The 18,111-nt window shown below is 33.5% G+C and overlaps 3 protein-coding genes across 3 annotated transcripts; 2 read left to right on the forward strand and 1 right to left on the reverse strand.

The window, feature by feature from the left end:
* Nucleotides 1–6: 6 nt before the first annotated feature.
* Nucleotides 7–3,956, forward strand: LOC105348398 (putative polypeptide N-acetylgalactosaminyltransferase 9). Its single transcript, XM_066073241.1, has 5 exons — nt 7–181; nt 391–519; nt 1,605–1,703; nt 2,543–2,662; nt 3,071–3,956. Exons 1-5 carry the CDS (start codon nt 59–61, stop codon nt 3,206–3,208), a joined length of 609 nt encoding a protein of 202 aa, XP_065929313.1. The 5' UTR covers nt 7–58; the 3' UTR covers nt 3,209–3,956.
* A 2,529-nt stretch (nt 3,957–6,485) lies between these two features.
* On the reverse strand, nt 6,486–10,510 carry LOC105348399 (RISC-loading complex subunit tarbp2; the record flags this gene model as incomplete). Its single annotated transcript, XM_011457792.4, is given in 7 exon segments — nt 6,486–6,618; nt 7,039–7,282; nt 7,832–7,965; nt 8,212–8,390; nt 8,655–8,766; nt 9,246–9,423; nt 10,428–10,510. Coding segments are annotated over 6 exon segments (968 nt in total), but the record flags the coding sequence as incomplete, so codon positions are not given.
* A 72-nt stretch (nt 10,511–10,582) lies between these two features.
* LOC105348400 (ribonuclease P protein subunit p25-like protein) lies at nt 10,583–16,339 on the forward strand. The gene is made up of 7 exons (XM_011457794.4): nt 10,583–10,738; nt 13,695–13,860; nt 14,484–14,576; nt 14,872–14,906; nt 15,006–15,047; nt 15,148–15,222; nt 15,753–16,339. Exons 2-7 carry the CDS (start codon nt 13,720–13,722, stop codon nt 15,895–15,897), a joined length of 531 nt encoding a protein of 176 aa, XP_011456096.2. The 5' UTR covers nt 10,583–10,738; nt 13,695–13,719; the 3' UTR covers nt 15,898–16,339.
* Nucleotides 16,340–18,111: the final 1,772 nt, after the last annotated feature.

Consider the following 18,111-nt stretch of genomic DNA (forward strand, 5'->3'; position numbering starts at 1 on the left):
GTGTGGAGGAAGCCTTGAGATCCACCCCTGTTCTCACGTCGCCCATTTATTCCGTTCCATGAGTCCCTACAAATGGGGCAAAAGTTTCCGAGATATTTTGCGTAAAAATGCGGTGCGCACAGCGGAGGTCTGGATGGATGAATATAAGCACATCTATTTCGAAAGACTCAACTACGATCTGGTTTGTGATCAAATCTTTTATGTAGGACTGCATACATAGTTTGAATTTGCCGAAACAGGTCCATTTGAAAGATTATTATTAACTTTTATAAAAAGAATACTTTTGATTTTTTTATCTCTTTTGATAACGGCTGGGTAGATTTGTTTAATTATTAGTAATTTTGATCAAGTGTACATGTACTATTATATTGCATGATTATATATATGTAGGGCGATTATGGAGATGTATCTGATAGGAAAGACCTACGAAATCGTCTGGGGTGTAAAAGTTTTGGGTGGTATATAAAAACCATGCTACCAGACATGAAACTTCCCGAAACAGCTCTGTACAGCGGCGAGGTAGGTGTATTATATTTAAGAAACCAACGAAAAAATCAAAGTACTGAAGAACTGACGGGAGTTGATTTTATCGATTATTATTTGTTTTAGAATCAACGATATATTATTTTGCATGGCAAGTAGTTTCCTATATGTATTTGAATTATGCACATTTTTTAAAATATGAATTATTCCCCGACAAGAATTTCGCGAAAACCCCATATGAATCATGTTGTGTAATATTCAAAGAATTAATTCTATCAAACTACGTATCAGTAATTGATATTTCAAAGAAATAGTATGGATCCAAGCAATATTGAACTCTCGTCTCGTTCAACCAGACGCTCAGCTGTCCCCCTTAATCTACGATAAGCAAGACAGACTCTCTGCTTGTCGGAGATTTACGGATATATTGAACTCTGGCGTAGGAATACATACAATGTACAATATACAATGTACGACTACAAAAAACATCTAAATTGTTCTTATCATTTAAAATTTTATTTACAAGGCATCTATAAATAAGTTTCCTTGAAAAACAATGTTTTAGAATATTACATCGAATTTATCGATTATTTTCAAGGACTAAATGTTATCAGCGGTGTTAGTTTGTGCTTAGGTCCAAACACTGTTTCACTTTCGGTTTGCCTGAGTAACTGCATAGGAGAGTTGATTTAAAATCAACTCCCAACAAATGACAAACCCTCTACTCCGTAATATTATTTATCTATAGAACAATTAATTAAAAAATGGATCAAAAAGGTATTACTTTGAAAAAAATTGGCCATATTTTGTCACATCAAATATGTTAAAACTTTCTGTTACGATAAAGCATATTACATTTAGAGATTGAGAGAAAGCTAAAATTGGAAAAATGTGATTGAAGTTCTTTTTTCTCTATTTACAATTTTAGTTCACAATACCGTTGAGACATGACATTATATTTATAAAATAATCAGATTTAGTTTTGTCTTGATATTATTTTAATTGATTAAAAATTCACAAAACACATGCCTGCAACTCTACGGTGAAATGCAGCAATTTGATGAAATAATCTTTTGATATTATAGATGCGCTACTGAGCAATCGTTTTCATATATGAATAGGTACGTAATATGGAGAAAGGGTTCTGTCTGGATACCATGGGAACGACTGCAGGGAACAAGTTCCAGGCGATACCTTGTCACCACCAGGGCGGAAACCAGGTTAGAAGGACCCATGAAAAATGATTTTTGATTTTAAAATTAAGTCAAGAGGGATGGGGTCTATAAAAGCATCCTAGCTATAATTGACACAGATATATATACATGTACTGTGAAACCATCATCTGTAAATGATGGAAGAACCTTGATTTTTTTTATTAACTTTTTCCACACAAGAATTAAAGTCTCCATTAACCTTGCGATACATTATGTTAAACGACGTTAAGATTTATTTTAGAGATTTATTCAAGAAAATCTTTTATTTATGAAATTATGCCCCTTTAGTTATATAAACCTATAATTTCTACAGAAAATTGCCCCTACGAAATATACTTGACTGTATATTGTTAAAATTGCGTGGTTATGCACGGAACTTTGTTTTGATTGTGGATGTTCTTTGGGTTTATTCATTATTTGTTTTGTTTTGGTTTTGCATGAGGGTTACATTTTATTTTACTGGTATATATGTTACATTAAAAGTTTAAAATCGAAGATTTCTAAACTTATCTATAACAATCGTTATAGATAAGTTTAGAAATCTTCGATTTTAAACTTTTAATGTAACACACATATATATATATATATATATATATATATATATATATATATATATATATATATATATATATATAATAAAAGTTAGTGTTGCTTTTTTTCTTTTATTATATTTTTACCGGACACTGAGAAAATACTTTTGTGATTTGGAGATATATATATATATATATATATATATATATATATATATATATATATATATATATATATATATATATATATATATATATATATATAACTTCTACCGACGGTTCAACTAGTTATATAAGCGTCCATGTTTTCTTCAGTTTTTCAGGTTCACCGTTAACGGGCACATTGAGAGAGACTCTGCCTGTCTCACGGACCAAGACGGGAGTCTGCTGTATGTTCTGTGTAAAAGAAACGTCACAAAATGGGAATATACTCAGGTCAGAGGGTCAAATCTCCTCGTCCTCTATTATTCAGATTAATATTGCATTCTTTTATCCACAAATATCTTTTCGATCACATATATAAAATCCGATTTGCCATGAGGTTTAAGGTACATTGTCCGACTGTTGAGAGCGATAATTCGTACTGTGACAAATTTTCACGAGTATTGTCTCTTTGCATAGGAGTCATGACTTCTGGCAAATTTCTGTCAAATGCGCCTACATTATGATCACCTCAGTTGCAATTATTGATATTTCTGTTGGAAATAAATTTTATTAAGTAACACAAAACAACATTTGAAATGAATTAACATAGGTTTTTGCACATTAAAATTGTGTTGTACATGTATCTATTGCAAATTAATCATAGGCAGAACTTGAAAAAAAATCTTTATTTTTTTGCAGGAAAAAGAGATTCGTGTTCAAAATACAGACAAGTGTTTAACTTTAAGCACGAGGACGCTTAGTGTATTGCCGTGTAATAACGGATTAAACCAAAAGTGGACTTGGACCAGAAAGATAAACAAAGATGACAATGTTTAACAATGGTTAAATAGTTCTAATAAAATCTAACCAAAGTAGGTATCTCAAACTCGACGGATCTTGGAGAAAACTTCGAGATATCCAAGAAGAAGGAGAAACAATAGATAAAATGACCAATTCACTTCATTAAAATAAGTGTTTGTTATGTACATGTATACTTGTACTTATTAGACAAGTATTCGCGACTTTCGAGGTGCTGAAGTTTAACTGTATATTTTGGTTTCACTAATACTCGATGAATTCCAATTTTCGTGAATTTCATTAGATCATCCAAGAAATCAAATGCTCATTTAAAGTGCAACATCTAATAACACTTATTGTACTGATGGAATGATTTCCACCAATTTATGTAATCCTTAAAACTGAGATTTCCATTTAATCCACGAAATTTATTGTCCACGTATATTAATAAAATTACAGTATACAATGTATATATATTATATATAAGTGTTTAATCTGTATGATTGACTATATCATATTTCATCGTGATCAATTGTGCACATTGTACTTCATTTATTCTCGTTTTTTTTTTTGTAAACAAACTTACAGAAAGTTCATAAACAAGTACTTAATTTTCAGTGCATATATGTATACATGTATACTAGCTTGTCTTCCATGCAGATAACCAAGAAACGACTCTTTTATGTTCAATATTTAATCGATGTTTCATTGTTTAGATATCGATGTTGATCTTGTTTACAACTGTACCAGTTGCTTTTATTTACACGAATAAACATTGTCAAAAGGCTGTGGAAGATGAAATATGATTACATTTTTTTTTTTCGTTAGAAAAATTGAAAACCCATTGAACAATTCTTGGTTGTTAGTTTCTTACTATTGGAACTGCAGGGTCAAATTGTTTTACAAAAGAATAATTCCAGTTCGCTTTTTGTTTTTGAATAATTTTGATAAGTACTTGGTATCAACATTTTCTATCTCCTTTCTCTATGCATAAATAGATTACCGAACGAGTTAAAACATATATATGACTACTTAACAGAATTTGAAAAGGGTCGATATTTCTTCCGATGTTCAAGATTTGAATGTGAGAAGGTTTCACCGATTACTTAAATAACATCTGATTTTCATTTTTATTTTTTTTTAAAATGAGATATAGGGCGCACATCAAATGTAAAAAGTGCGTAAATGTATAAATGACCGGTAATATTTAAACAATAAAATGTTGTTTATATTGATATCTTTCTTTTCGCTAATTAATAAATTGATTATGAAAAGTAAGTACAGTTCACTAAATTACTGGTAATATACATAGGTACGTTAGCTAAAAGAAACAGCCAAATCGTCTCCTGTAAGACTTTGAGTCCGACATCATCATGATTATTTCGTGCAGTCCGGGATTTTTCTTAGGTTGCTATAGGCTTCGACCAATTGATAAACGGGGCGTGTCAATTTCAATCCTGTCAGTTTCTTGTCAGTTTCAGCCGCTGTAGATTTCGACCAATCGATAAACGGGATGTGTTGATTTAAGTCTGGCTTTTTCTATACATGTATGTATATAAATGACAGGTAATATATTGTCAATGTGCGACATTCATTAATTTAGAATATGTAAAAAGAAGAAAATGCTTTAACTTATCTATCGTCATACGCAGGCGCCATTCGCGTCCAAAAGTTGCCTGTCCCAATAATTAAGCAGCCAAATACACGCAGTTTAAATTTTTTTCAATCAAAAGATACTATACTTTAGAATTAATAGAATTAGTAAGAGCCAATTTTATATGGCACCAGTATTTCACGAATTAACATTCTTATCGATAATGAATTACGAGATACGATTTCTGTTTTGTTATGTAAAGAATTATATCTACATAATTGCATAGAAAAAAAAAAACCCCTTTTCTTAAAAAAATTTGATCTATTCAACGAGATGCAATATTCAGAACCATTGTCTTGATTTAAGTGGAGTAGAAACAAAGGACTTTAAACACTTTACACCATTTAAAAAAAAATGTCAATATATGTTAGCTTTAAAATTTGAATATTTTCTCTAATATATAACTATTTCATTTTCATACACAAATCTTTCTCACAGAGATTTAAATAGTCTTAAAATAGCCAGGATCGTCAAACCCTCTTAACTTAAAACAATTGGTTTGGGTAAAAGATACTGGGTAAATAAAATATTTACTACAAGAAAAGTCACCAAAACCTGAAGGGAAACGTTTTAAAAAATAAACAAATCGCTTAGTAAGTTAAATACTGATTTTTTTATTGTAGGACAATAATGATGATACATCATAGGACATTTTTTTATCTTTAAGAACAAAACACTGAATGATATAAAAAAATATCAGAACACTTTGTATATATTCATATATCAAATGAAACAAACATAAATAAAAAAAAAAAAAGAATTGAACACAAATCTTTTGTTTTCAGAATATTAAATGCCTCAAAATGAATTTAAAGTAAATAAGTTACTATATAATAGTAAAGTACAGGTATATTGAATCAATACAGGTGGGGGATACATAAGCTGCAGGTTTGTAGGTATAAGGTCTTCAAAAAACTTTCTTTTATCAACTGAGAGAAAAAAGACATTGCCTTCACATAATTTTCATAATAGTTATGAAAAAAAATCTGCGTTGAATTTACCTTTAAAGAAATAATTAAAATCCTTTAAAATAAGTGCTTTTATAATTAAAAGTTAACCTTTAATAATGACCATTTTATTCCATTCCACCACCCTTTGATCCCCTCCCCTCTCGCCCCCCCCCCCCAAACAAAAATTGGTAACACTATTCTAAAACAGGCCATAAGGAAATGAGTATAGATAACATTCATACCATAGAATATGGTACTTGTACTTGTAAAAGCATACAAAATCAACACATACATGCAGTATACACAAGCACTACATATCAAAACAAGTCATAGCTACAAACAATAAGCCCTGGCCCAGGCTATAGAATAACTTCACATGTTGCATAATGGTATTTTCTCTATGATCAAACTCCGTTATCCTAATCTGAAATTGCTATTTATTCAACCCACCCCTATTTAATTAACCCTTGATATCATTTACCCCCCCCCCCCACCCCCCAAAAAAAATTAATTTAAGACCTTGAATGCTGGACACAACCAAAACATTTTAAAACTTCATTTACTGGTTCTAAAACAAGATTTTTTGTTTAATCAAAAACATTTAAGAAATTTTAAAAATTCAATAAAACCAGTTTCAGGTTTTGACAACAGGTTACCATAGAAACCATGTATACAAATTGAAGCTATGATATTTCCTGGGAGCCTTCATTACGTCTTTGTCATGAGTTTTAAATACTGCAATGCATTATGGGCTGCATGTGCATGAGCTTCGTCCACTGTTTGCCCTGTACCATGACACACTGCCACTGGTAATGTGGAGAGCTGGACCAAACACTGCCTTTGACCTAGATTTAAAAAAAGAGGTCAATTTGATATTTTTCAGTGCAAGGCTTAATTTGTGGGTGAAATTTCAGTAAACCCTGTTGGGCAAGTTTCAATAGAAATTGCAAAAAATATTTTTAACAAATAATGTTCATTTTAATTTTTTGTTGTGGTGAGAGTTATCTCTCTTATTAGAGAAATAATATACCTTAATCAATACAGCTCAAATCACATTTCAGGATTGACAAGAAATACTTATGATCAATATTCAAAAAAACTAAATACATTCCTATAAAAACAAATGTATTGAATATTTTCTCAAACAAATTTTAGATATAGTTACTATGGTATACAATTATGAAATAAACAAAAAAACAATACAACCTTTATTGAACGCTTTGAATTTTCATCTCAAAAATGATCTAAAGTAACTGTGATTTTACCTTTAGTGCTGATTTCAGCGATGTCCATGTAGCTAACTTCAAACCTCTGGACCTCCGAGATCTCCTGTAACATTTGGCAGTAGTTGGTGGCCGGCGCCGTGAGCTTACTGTTCTTGATCTTATGGTTGTTTTTAATTTTCTGATAGAATTGCTGGATTTCCTTATTCTGCTGCGGACTAGGAATAGGAAGTTTGACCTTTCCTTCCTTCAAGGCTGTGTAGGATGCACGGATTTCCGACGCATTCTGCAAAATATTTTATTTTATTTCAAAATTCATTGCAAAAATTTAAATACATGTATTGATCTTTACAGCCAGCAATGAGTAACATATGGATATAAGATAAGAAACATTAAAATAATTTTAAGGTACTTGTGATATATCCCGTAGACTACAATTGATCATTACTGCAATAAAAATTGACTCAGGTATTCATATTATCAGGAAATAAGTAAACTTTATTCAAATCTATCCTATTTTATTGCATTTCTGATAAAATCTAAATTTTTTGTCATTCCCACCACCACCAAAGGACAGATGAAAAGGGCATACATTATTGCCAATGAGATGCAACATCAATTTAAAGTGTCTATGAGAAAACAGGGTATATTTTTATAATAGCCAATTTTCTATAATCAAAGAAAATCAAATGAAAACTTCATTTTCATACTAGTGTTTTTGAGATAAAAGGGATATTCTTATGGTCAACTTATGCTAAAGTAAAAAAAAACTAGCGTCTGGCTGTCAATGAAAACAGACTCAATTGATGCAAGTGTGTGTGTGAGTAAATCTGACCAGTGGGATTTCGTCCTCCTCCTCTGATTCCTCGATCTTCGTCTCTTCCTCCCCGTCCTGGGTGATGTTCTTGATGTGAACCAGCATGGCGCTGGCGGCTGATCGCTTCGCTGTCTTCTTTGATCTTCCAGTGCCTTGAAAAAAAATTACAGTTGTCAGGCAAACAAAAATTAATCTTTATGTTCTCTGACAAAAAACTTATTAAATATATATTGCAGTATGCAGTAGGGGATACAAAACAAATTGTGTCATTTAGATTTAACTCTTACTGTATATCACAACAAATCGGATTAAATATCTTTCCTGCAAAAGATAATAACACAGTCAAAAACCTTATCTTTCAAGACAAGATGAAAAATCATCAGCAGAAGCTATTGCACCTTTCTCTGTGAATTTTCCCAGTTTGACTGTACACACAAACTCTCGATTGTGTGGGGGACCCTCCTCGTTCCCGAACTCATAGATGGGGGGCTTGATCAGTTTCTTCTGGGTGAACTCTTGTAGCTCTCCCACGGGGTTCCCTGGTACATCTGCCTCCATGGAGTTACCTGATTGCTGCCTGTAAGGTGAGAGAAGAGGGTGTACATGCAAGTCATATAAAAAAGAAAATATGAATCTCTGTACCTGGTACAGATATTTAGGCGAAATTTCTAATGCTGAGAGAGAGAGAGAGGAGAGAGAGAGAGAGAACTTAACAACTTACATACAAATATGTAATTTACACATATTTTGATAAATGGAATACTAAGCCCAACTGCTTATAGCATGTACATATAAATACTTGACATTCTTACAATAGGATCCATGACTGATTGTCACTTACTGTCCCTGCTCGGGGGGCACCTGCTGTTCTTGTGTCTGAGTCTCGGCCAGTCCCAGGATGTGTTGGAGGGCAGCCAAGGCAGCTCCATGCTTGGCCTTCTTCTTACTGGTTCCTGTAAAAGGCATGGCAAAACATCATACTCATTTTCTTAAACACTAGTTTAAGCAAATTGTAACTACAGTTTATGACTGTATACTGTAGATTCCTAATTTATTAAACATGAGGAATTATATTCATGTAAAATCACAAGAAGCACATCTCCAGGATTTTGAAATCTCGCTTTTATTTTCCAAACGGACGCAAAACAGTTGAATCACAGAATTAGTACTTGTGTAAGGAATCTACAGTACTCAATGCTGGCCTTTCTTTTTACTAGTTCAGGAAATGACTATAAATTTAATGGCATATACAGCTAGGAGTATTTTTCATGTCTGAAGAGTAAACAAGCTGAATGCAATTCTGTACTTAAAAAGGTGTTTTAATTCTTTCAGGGCATCGCTTAGTACAGGTACATTCTCAAAAATAAAGGGGCTTTACTCCATCCCTTCATCCCCCTCAATCATCCCCCCTCCCCCCACCTTCACTCCCTACCTTTTCCTGTGGCTATCACATCCCCGACAGTCACTCTCATGATAAACACAGGTTCATGCACAGCACCCTCATTAGCCAGCAGGTCATACTGCGGAGTTATGCCCCTTTTGGTGCTTATTTCCTGCAGGAAACTAATGGGGGTTTTGCCAGGAGGAATCAGTGCCATCTAGCTGGATATCTGAAACACATATTACCAGTAAATATCATTTCAAAATTTGATAGCTATATGTAGTTTACTTGCTAGAAAAGTAAAATTAAAAATACTAATGAGAGTTGATATTCTTGCATATAACAATTACTATGTAATATTTAGAGGGTTATGATCTGTTCAAAATTGATTGGTTGTACATTTCATGAGATTCCCATTCTTTGCACCCTCCTACTCAGAAGCTACATGTACCAGCTAGTTGGTAGCTACTGTATGTCTGTATGACCCATTAAGAAAAAGTCAAGAATGTTGTTTGCAACAGAGAATACATGCATCAATGGCAGACACTATTTAATTGAGTCACAAATGCCCACAGTACCTACTAGTCATCCATTTTTCACATTGTGACAGTCAGACCCATTAAGTATTGTATGTGATTCTATGCACTATACAGAGTACATAGTAGCTAGCTCTGCATGCAGAGCACCTGCAATGAAAGAACAAACATGGATTCAAACCTGGGACCCAGGCCCCCTGAATTGTCTATAGTTAGGAGAGCTCTATACTACACGTAACTGAGCTTTCTGGCACAGCTAGGTGATCAATCAGACCGTTTAATCTATTTAAAATTAGAACTTCCATCCGGTCCCCGATCGAATCCCAGTCTTGTCGGTCATTATTTCTCATCCCCACCTTGTTACATCTTAATTCTAACCAAAACAATGAAGAGGATTTCTAACTTTAAGTGCTAAGCACGGTTGTCTCTTTGCACTACTTTGTCATAAGTTAGGTTTAAGACGTCTAGTCGGGGGATATAAACCATTTCTGCGATGCCGAATGTTCGCCCATACAATACACAACAGCCATACAAAGTTAACACAGAGTCTCTGCAAACGTGCTTTTTACTACAATAAATCAGCAAACGCATAGTCGTAGTTGGTAAATACAAATTAACTGCACCAACACTATACCAACAATACATCCACGCATAAGTAAAATGAAAATGTAGGCTAAAACATGAATGCAATATTTACCTTTCAGGAGATGCACATGTATGTAATTATTTCATGTCGGGATCGTGTTCCAGTTGTCGTAAATTATGAAGCAGAGTTTTCGTTAAAAATTACACATGATAATTTTTTAGAGTACAATAAGCAATATTAGAAAATTCTTTGGGAAAGCCCAACTTAATATTTATTTGGAAAGAAAATAGTATGTTTACGACATAACACTGAAAAAGTTCGAATTTCCTCTATGTTAAATGTGGCGCTTGAAAAAATAATGGTGTAAATGGATATCAGATATTAGAAGGAATTTCAACACCAATGGACTAATCTGCGGAAATGTAAGTATTGTTAATTGTATTAATCATATTCTGTTCATGATTTATCATTTAAAGCCTTCATATAAGCCGAAAACATTGTAAATAAATAGAAAGTAGCATGCAGTCATGTGCTCAGCCTGATACACATTGCACCATCACCAACAAAATCCTTATTGAGTCACAGCATGGATTTAGGAAATCACACTCATGTGAATCACCACAGCTCCTTCTAACAGTGGAAGATCTAGCATCCAGCCTCAACAAGAACCAACAAGTTGACGCAATACTCTTAGAATTTAGTAAAGCCTTTGATAAGGTTCCTCACCAGAGACTCTTAGCAAAAATCAAACATTACGGCATTAGAGATAACCTTAATAACTGGATCAGCGACTTTCTGGGAGAACGAAAACAAGAAGTAGTCTTAGAAGGAAAGCATTCAACATCATCGAACGTAACATCAGGCGTCCCTCAAGGAACTGTACTGGGAGCGCTACTATTTCTTCTGTTCATAAACGACATGCCAGAGAACATATCATCAACAGCCAGACTATTTGCTGACGATTGTCTCTTATACCGAACAATCAACAGTATAGAGGATGCTAAAGAACTCCAAAAAGACCTGGACACTCTTCAAAGATAGGAACAAACCTGGCTTATGGAATTCAACCCAGACAAGTGTGAGGTGATCAACATAACCAACAAGAGATCACACGTGTACCATGACTACAACATCCATGGAAAGATATTAGCTCATGTAACCCATGCTAAATACCTGGGCCTAACCTTCAGCACCAACATGACAATTGGAACAAACATATCGACATCATAACCAAGAAGGCAAACTCCACCTGTGCCTTCCTGCGACGCAACATCAGCAGCTGTAGCAAGAAAGTAAAAGCCCAGTGTTATACTACCCTTGTCAGACCTAACATTGAATACGCTGCCACAATATGGGACCCATATACCAAACAAAACATTGACAAATTGGAACAGGTCCAACGCAGAGCGGCACGCTTGTCAATGGGGACTACTCAACATACAGCAGAGTATCAAAGATGATAAAAGACCTAAATTGGCCGTCACTACAACAACGACGCCAAAACATGAAATTGATCATGAAGTACAGGATAGTATACAACCTGATTGCAATACCATCTCAAGTCTACCCGACCCCAGTTATTACCACCACAACCAGAGGACATTCCATGAGATTCATCGTGCCACACTCCCGGATCAAGATTCACCAGTATTCCTTCTTCCCCTCAGCCATCCGCCTATGGAATACCTTGCCAGACACACTAGTGGTCTTACCAACGCTGGAGGCGTTTAAGGCAGGGATCCAGTTGGCGGAATAAGTTGAACACTGTTTTTAACCCTGTTTTAACCTGTAAAAAGAACTCTTTTAAGTGTACAGTCCTTCGCCGCTGCGCACATGTGCAGAGTTTGACAATACTCGGCCAACCGAGGGATGAACTGTATTGGAAGAAGAAGAAGATCACAAACTTATTTAAATCTGATGAATTTTAGATAACAGATATTGACCACTGTTGAGCTAGTTTCGAGAAATCTCGTAATTCCTGTAGGCCTAAAACATTACTTATGTTACAAATTAATCAATGATTACATGCTATAGTACTCATTATTAAATAAAATACTGTTTAAGGACGTTGTTTACTCAGGGTTTGAGTTCTCAAATCCGGATTGTTAAAAAGTTCAATTTCATGAGTAAAATTTGTTTAAAGTACAAAAAGTATTTATGAAATGAATTATTATTGACATAACAATCGATATTTTTACTAAATTATGGAATTAGGCTCTGACAAAGTTTGACTTTTAGCAAAACAGAGGAAATTCGGACTAAATTTTTCAGATTTTGTATTCCACTGAAATATTTTTGGTAGTACTGTCATATTTAAAGTTAAGATTTTATTTGTTAGTCAACATAATTTTGCATATTTTTTGTTGGTTTTATCTTGCTTTTTCGTTTAGATAATCGTATTGAACACACTACAAAAATATTGAAAAATGCCTAAAAATGATAAAAGACATCATATCTCAAAATTTTGATCATTGACCTCATATAAATTTTATGCCAGCAGAGAAAGGTCAATATACTTAGTTTAATACTATAAATGTTTTCGCATTATCATCATTCAGTTTTTTGTTATATTGAATCAAAAATGGGTAGTAATTTGAAAACTGATAGAGGAAATTCGGACTAAAATATCTATAAAAATTGTGAATGAAAACTTAATGCGTTGTATCTATTCAATGCCACTACTATCTATAAACTGTATTTCATTTGTTAAAGATTTAAGCAATTTGTATTATTTTCACAATTAAGAAAATCTCAATCTTGGTGTAACATTTTTATGGATTTTTCTTAAATTTTCAAAAAATATTCATTGGCCATTAACTCAAAAAGTAGGTCATTGACCTACTTTTTTGAAAGTGAAGAATAACACTACCATGTAAGGTCTATAACACACAATAGTTGGTTTTTCATTATCATCAGTGGAATTTTTTTTCATTCTGAGTAAACGTCATCCTTAAGGGAAACATTGTTGGAATTAACATTGTCTTTTGCTATCATGGCTATGATTGTTATACTTTATATGTCATGTACTTGTCTGCTCTGGACTCTGAATTAGAATAAAATGATCTGTATCTGTATTACTGGACACTTGTGTTGTTGTTTTAACCACACAAGTGTCTAGTAATATGTTAGGCCTAGGTTTTAGCTCTAGACTAGATTTATTAAGCCGACATACCTACCGTTTTACTGACTTTTTTTTAACGATTTTGATATTTAACTTGCCAGGACTATAGATTTATTGATATCTTAGCACTTCTTACAATGCATATTGTTCTTTTATTACATGCGCAGATAAGAAGAATAGTAAACATTTTCTTATGGCATCATACTGAGTACTGAAAATTAAATGACTGAATTAAATTTTTGATATTTTTTTTACAGTTCAACAACACTAACACATCAAGCTATGGAGAACTACACAAAAGGAGAGACGAGAGAGGTGGAGATGGAGCCACTGTTTGAAGTAGACCAGACCGGTGTGGACATGAAGGTCAACGCTGGCAGCAAGATCCGGAACCTGATGGGCTATGCCATGAATAAGGTCAAGGTGAGTGATTCCTGATGAGCTACGCAATTAATAAGGTCAAGGTGAGTGATTCCCGATGGTCTATGTTATGAGTAAGGTCAAGGTGAGTGATTTTCTCATGGACTGTGACATAAATGAGGTCAAGGTGAGAGATGAGAGATTTCTGAATGATGGAATATGCCATGAATAAGGTCAAGGTGAGAGATTTCTGATGGACTGTGACATGAATGAAGTCAAGGTTAGAGATTTTCTCATAAATGGACTTAGACATGAATAAGGTCAGGGTGAGAGATTTCTGAATGGCTGTGAAATGAAAAAGGTGAAGGTGAGAGATTTTCACATTGCCTGTGACACGAATAAGTTCAAGGTGAGAGATGAGAGATTCCTGATGGGCTGTGTCATGAATTAGGTCAAGGTGAGATTGACTCCTGATCAGTGCTGATTGGCTGTGCATTGAATAAGGTCAAGGTGTGATGATTCCCGATTGGCTACACTAAGATAATATGACATATTGCTTCAGATGATTAGTGCAAGGTACAGATATTTTTTTTGTACTGATAAAGTAAATAGAGAATGATTTTCATGAGGTTTTTTTTAAGTGTACAAAACCAGTAGTTATTTAACTCTTCCCATTCTACCTGTAGAATCCCTCAGTGAAAAGAGTGGTGTGGAATGGATCTGGAAAAGCCATCACAAAGACTGTCACCTGTGCAGAAATCATGAAGAGGAAAATTAAGGTTGATTTTCTTCATCCTCCATAGAATTGTTTTTCTGTACAGTCTTCCAATGCATTTCCTGTGAAAATTTATTCTCTTTTTAAAGTGATAGAAATTAATTTTCTTAAGATTTTCCATGTTTTACAATTTTGAGGAACATTGCTTTCATTTATGATGTGTAAATGTGATTACCAATAAATAATACTGTGTCAAACAACCATTGGAGATAATGGGGAGCAAAATCTAATTTAGAATATAAAATTAGATATGACTTAAGTATTGATGTATTAGTACCTAAATATTTTTATTTTCATAGGGTCTTCATCAAATTACGAAACTTAGGAATAGAAGGTATATTATATAGATTTATAATGTAACTTTGAAATCACAAAAATCTCCTCCAAAGACCAAAGCAGAAAGTACAAAAAAAATCTTTTCTTTTTTTTTTAGAATTGAAGAGTTCTGGGAACCTAATGTTGAAGGATTAGAAAGGTATTGAAATTGTTTTGAAAATTGTCTTTTATAAACAGTCTTAACAGAGCAAGTTTTCCTTTAATATCATCATTCAAAGCAGCTTCCCTTCTATTTATAGACTAAAAGTCAACAGAGATATTCCTGCCATTTCTATATTATTATCCAAAGATCCATTAGATGCCAGCACACCGGGGTAAATAAGATATTCTTTTGATCATTAATCTGGTCTTCCTCTATCTCTGCATATAGATGTACTCCCAAGTAAATGAGATAGCATTGTTGCAAACTCATGGACTGTATCTATATGTTACTCGAAAGGCATATGAAGTATAACCTTAGGTTTCCGACAATTATGGTATAAAAACCGGCAAGCCTTTCAAAAGGAACAGCAAATTGTTGTAAATCTATTCAGAACAAGAGGCATTGTACAGAAAATATGAAATCATAATCTGCAATTTTAAATACTGTAAATTCCTAATTAAACGCGAGGAATTAATATCGGTTTAAAATCGCGAGAATCCCATCTCGCGAATTCTAAAATCTCACTTTTAATTTTCGGACAAATGTAAACTTCATGAAACTGTGATAAAATTTCGGCATTCGCAATTTTATGTTCTCGCGATTTGATGGAAAATAGTTGAATCGCGAAATTAAGTTCTCGTGTAAAATAAGGAATATACAGTAATTATAATGGTTGTATCATCTTTCCTTAATCATTAATAGGTACCAGGCCCCTGGATCTTTTGAGGAGTTTTGGAAATCTGAACTGCAGCAACAAAAACCAGTGAAACGGAAACATAAAAAGTATTACACCAAGAAGGACATGGATAGTGCTAAAAATAGAAACACTGAAACACAGAAGAGCTAACTGTTACAGCAGGGGGGACAAATTGATATTAATTGTTTCATAGTTAGCATTAAACAGGAAGATGATAGAGGCAAATATCAGGGAATATGTGTTCAGACCATGGAAATTTAAGAGCGATAATGATAAACTGATATCTTGAACTGTTTATGGTATATGAAGGATTTCTTTGTCAATGTGAATCCAGTTGAGTTGAATGTTTACTGCAGTAGTTTGTTGAATTATATAATTATACAAACTGTACATGATTGTGTAATGAGTATATTTAAACACTGTACATTGGATATAGGCATTTAGTTAATATATAAATGATTTTAATTTTTGAACTTTGCTTTAAAGGTTGCAAAAAATTGGTACAGTTATGAATAAGAAATCAATTTTATGTATGAAGGTAGATACATATTTAGTATAGGATATGTGTACAGCTACATGTATAAGAACCACAATTTTTGGTGTTATATGTTGAGAAAATAAAAAAAACTTGACTGTACTCAGTCTGGTATCTTTTCTTTGTATTTAAGAAATGCTTGATTATAGCTTAGTCAATTCATTGTCAGCCCCCCACCCCCACCCCTTAGTACTGAGTCTCCAACACTCCTAATGTTCATCATTTTAGTCATTTAAGTCTATGTAGAACCATTTTAACAAGACCTTGGACTTTCAGTCGGGCGTAACTATCTATTCCTTGCGTCAAAACAAGTTAAAAATGGCGTGGTTTCAAGCGAAATATGAACCGATTGCGTAGTCTTATCTCAAAAGCCAGACAAATCTTGTTGATTTCAAAGAGCCATAGTTGAGTGGCTAGCAATGAAATGGACAGGCCTCCGTCACGTTGCTGTTTGACACAACTACATAAAGTCCAAGCTCTTGTTAAAACGGTTCTAATTCACAGCGAGTTTTATACCGCCGATATGCATTGAACCTTTCTTATAAACATTAAAAATATATCGAATTCTGGCTGGTCCTTTAAAGAAACAGAATCCCTGCATATCCCATGGATATCTAGACTTACTTAATCTAATATAAGCAAAGTTACGACAATAAGACCTTGAACCCCCACCATCAAGCAATGTCCCTCCTGGGAACCTTCGTCATTACTATTCTAAAATTGAACAATATGCTATGGAGTAATGGAAGGGGTGTTAAGTCCAGGATAATGATCTACATGTATAAGTTGTTGCGAAGCAATTTTGGCAGGTTTCAATTAAAATTCAACATACATGCATATGATACAGTAACTCTTTCTATAAAGTCACAGATAATTTAAATTACCATTTAACGAATAAGTAAAAATATATTTTTGAAACATTACCTTATTCTTCGTTGGGTTGAGGGTGGGTGGGGAGGCGGTTACTGTGCAATACTGGGCATTAGTTATGACCATGAAATATTGCATGCAAATATTTTAGATTAGATCTTGGATTAGTCGATTAGAAAATAAGATAATTTTAGATGTCTAATACTTCAGATTCACTAGCATGTAGAACACAGATGTTGCCGCAGATTTACACACCTTTTTTATGTTGCTTAATTACTCGACAAAAAATACATTGATTTTATCAGAGTACTTCTAACATAGGTATGTTTGACGATTCAACGACAATATAATACAAACTTTATTTTATCGCAATATTCTGCGATTTAATAACTAACACGTTATGGTAAATTATTTAAAAAATTTAAATATCCATCAAATCCAATTTTTTTTCTCCAGAAAATGAGTTTAACCTTCTTAAAAATGGTTTTAATTCAAACAAAACCCTGAACAATTTGGATGCTTATGATAAATTGATCGGATCAACTGCATCAGTATCGGAGATGGGGCGTTTCCATCATGAGTCATGATACTATAAGCTACTTGCAATTGATTAACAATTATTGTTCTGGCGTGCGACAAGGTGGCGTCGTGTATTGTAACGATTCTAGAATGGGAAATTCAAGTAATAAGGTATTGTTTTTACTTCATTAAATTTTTAATTTTTACTCGTGCAAGATTTCGAATTTTATGGGTGAAATTTCAAATATACGACGCATAAAATATTGCGACTAGACAGTAGTTTTAAAACATGTATCTCTTCATTTTAGGATAAACACTTTTTGGGGGGAGAAAAATCTTTCATTTTTATATCTAACATTCAAGTATAGGACAGAAATATTATCTATTGTTGCGTACACATTACGTGTTACAATTTGTTTAAGTTATCTTGAATAATTGTT

Source organism: Magallana gigas, chromosome 10, assembly GCF_963853765.1.
Source record: "Magallana gigas chromosome 10, xbMagGiga1.1, whole genome shotgun sequence".
In the NCBI taxonomy this organism is placed as follows: Eukaryota; Metazoa; Mollusca; class Bivalvia; order Ostreida; family Ostreidae; genus Magallana; species Magallana gigas.